Source organism: Clupea harengus, chromosome 14 (genome assembly GCF_900700415.2).
Source record: "Clupea harengus chromosome 14, Ch_v2.0.2, whole genome shotgun sequence".
Lineage (NCBI taxonomy): Eukaryota > Metazoa > Chordata > Actinopteri > Clupeiformes > Clupeidae > Clupea > Clupea harengus.
In genome coordinates this window covers 5050672-5053171 of record NC_045165.1, presented here as the reverse complement: position 1 = coordinate 5053171, position 2500 = coordinate 5050672, and the positions used below count along the sequence as shown (strand labels likewise).

The 2500-nt window shown below is 53.1% G+C and overlaps 1 protein-coding gene across 1 annotated transcript in view; it reads left to right on the top strand.

The window, feature by feature from the left end:
* Positions 1 to 2500, top strand: part of gphna (gephyrin a) — a 91172-nt gene that overhangs the window by 40895 nt on the left and 47777 nt on the right. The window contains 4 exon segments of the mRNA XM_031579794.2: positions 1012 to 1140; positions 1143 to 1367; positions 1617 to 1730; positions 2199 to 2330. Coding sequence (XP_031435654.1) covers positions 1012 to 1140; positions 1143 to 1367; positions 1617 to 1730; positions 2199 to 2330 — 600 coding nt within the window.

Below are 2500 nucleotides of genomic sequence, written 5' to 3'. Positions count from 1 at the left end.
ATGACGTATCACACTCACAAGCAGAGCTGCCACTATCTTAAACGTATGCTACACATCTTATATATGTTTTAGATGTTTCCCTGGTGGTTTGGACAGAGATGTGAGGTTTCTGTTGCAAAGACGATGAAATCATCACCAAAGGGATGAGTGAGTGTGTGTGTGTGTGTGTGTGTGTGTGTGTGTGTGTGTGTGTGTGTGTGGCCGTGCTCTCAGTGGTCCCAGCTTGCGTGCCGTGTTCAATAACACACTCTTGTTTCCAGAGTAGAGAATGGCGTTTTTAAGTCCCTCTGTAGAATTTCTGTTCCCTCGTTGACATTTGGAAGGAGCTCTGTGATGGGAGATCTGAGCACTAATGGAACCATCGAGCGGGGGGAACCTTTTCAAATCTTTATTGTGAAAGATCGAAAGGACCCTCTAGCTGTGTTGTATCAGTCTTTGCACTTTCAGTAGAAACCCGTCTGAATGCTGCGGTGACCCCTCCCAACTGATCTCAGTTCAGTTCTGACTGTTGAGATCGAGAGGACACCCCAACGCTTAAGAGAAGTGCCTCTGGGCGTGCAGGCCAGCCGTTCCCTGGAGAGAACTGTTGAGTGCTCCTCAGTGATGCAGTGGGGATGTGCAGTATTCTGCGGAGCTTGACTGCTAGAGTTGGCCTCAGTGATACAGTATTCTGCGGAACTTAACTGCTAGAGTGAGCGTCAGTGATGCAGCGGGGATGTGCAGTATTCCTTCGGAGCTTGACTGCTAGAGTGAGCGTCTCACAGCAGCAAGGGTCATTGGGTCATGGGGTGGAGGCCCAGAGAGCGCACATGTGGATGGAGAGAACGTTTGTCTGTACTGTCCTGCTTTACCCTTGGTCGCCATGGACTTAAGTGCCTGCAAACGTCATGTGAGACAATAATGTCTCGTGTTCTTTTTCTCTCTCTACCTCCATCATTATCCTCTCCTTTTCCTCTCCCTCCATCTTTCTCTTTCTCCTCGACCCCTGACCCTTGACCTCCCCCCCCCCAGGAGTGTTTCCAGTTCATCCTGCCGGCGCTGCCGCACGCCATCGACCTGCTGCGGGACGCGGTGGTGCGCGTGAAGGAGGTGCACGACGCGCTGGAGGACCTGCCCTCGCCGCCGCCCCCCTCTCCCCGCTGCTGGCCCCCGCGCCGGGCCCCGGCAGCCCCTGCAAGCAGACGGAGGACAAGGGCGTCCAGTGCGAGGACGAGGACGAGGAGAAGAAGGACAGCGGCGTGGCGTCCGCCGAGGACAACGCCTCCTGCCACATCACCGCCGCCGCCATCGCCGCCAAGGTCTGCGTGTCCGAGGGTGTGGAAGTGGGTGGTGGTGGTGTGTTGCTTTGGGCGGATGCCATAGCAACGGTAACTTTGGTGATAGTTGATAAGGTTTTTAGCAAGGACAGGGGTTGGGAGAAGCTGTGTTGGTCTTTCCTTACAGGGCATCCATTGTCTAAGCATTGGTCCGGGTGTATTAATTGTGTTGTGTTTCCATGACTTCATGTGGTTTTTTTTCCCAGTTTGTGTAAGTGTGTGCATGTACATGTCTGTGTATGTGTGTGTGTGTGTGTCCGACTGAACCATGTCCCTCTGTTGCATCATCTCCATCATCAGAGCATGACGTCCTATTCCAATCACGCTGTTGTCATGGCGAAGGGTGGGCAGTACATGCCCGGCCTCCTCCCCCCTCCCCCCAAACATTTCACCTGCTCCTGTGGTGACGAGCCGGTAAGACCACACCCACCAGCCCACCATGTCACCATGACCACTGCAATCACATCACATCTCACCTGTCTTGATTGGTTGTGGATCGTCCAATCACGCCCCGAAGCCCCACTTAAAGGAATAGGCAGCCTTTATAGTGTGTGCTAAACATGAGTCCACTTCCTCTGTGCTGGAATGAGTTGCTAAGAGACCAAACTGAAAAGAATTTGAGTGTCATTAAAGTGAGGATGATTGTCTCGTGGTTCTAATGTGGATAAAACATACACTTCATCTCCAGCACTTTGGGGTCACTGTGCCCATACAGTATTAAGGCTAACTGAATTAACTAGACGGTTTAATAGCAGAATTATGACTTTTCCCGTCTTTTTGTTTTGTTTAGTTCTGTGCTTTTGTGATGTACATATATGTACATGTAGGTAAATATCTCTCCCTCTTTCTCTTTCTCTCGGTTTCTTTCTCTCCCTCTCTCAGATCCCGGACTCCATCATCTCGCGAGGTGTCCAGGTGTTGCCGCGGGATACGGCCTCCCTCAGCACGACGCCGTCCGAGTCTCCCCGTGCGCAGCCGTCCCGCTTCTCCACCGCCTCCTGCCCCACCCCCAAGGTACGCACCCTCTTCCTCTTCCTCCTCCTCCTCTTCCTCCTCCTCTTCCTCCTGCTCCTCCTCCTCCTCCTCCTCCTGCTCTTCTGCTCCTCCTCTTCCTCCTCCTCCTCTTCCTCCTCCTCCTCCTCCTCCTCCTGCTCTTCTTCCTCCTCCTCCTCCTCCTCCTCCTC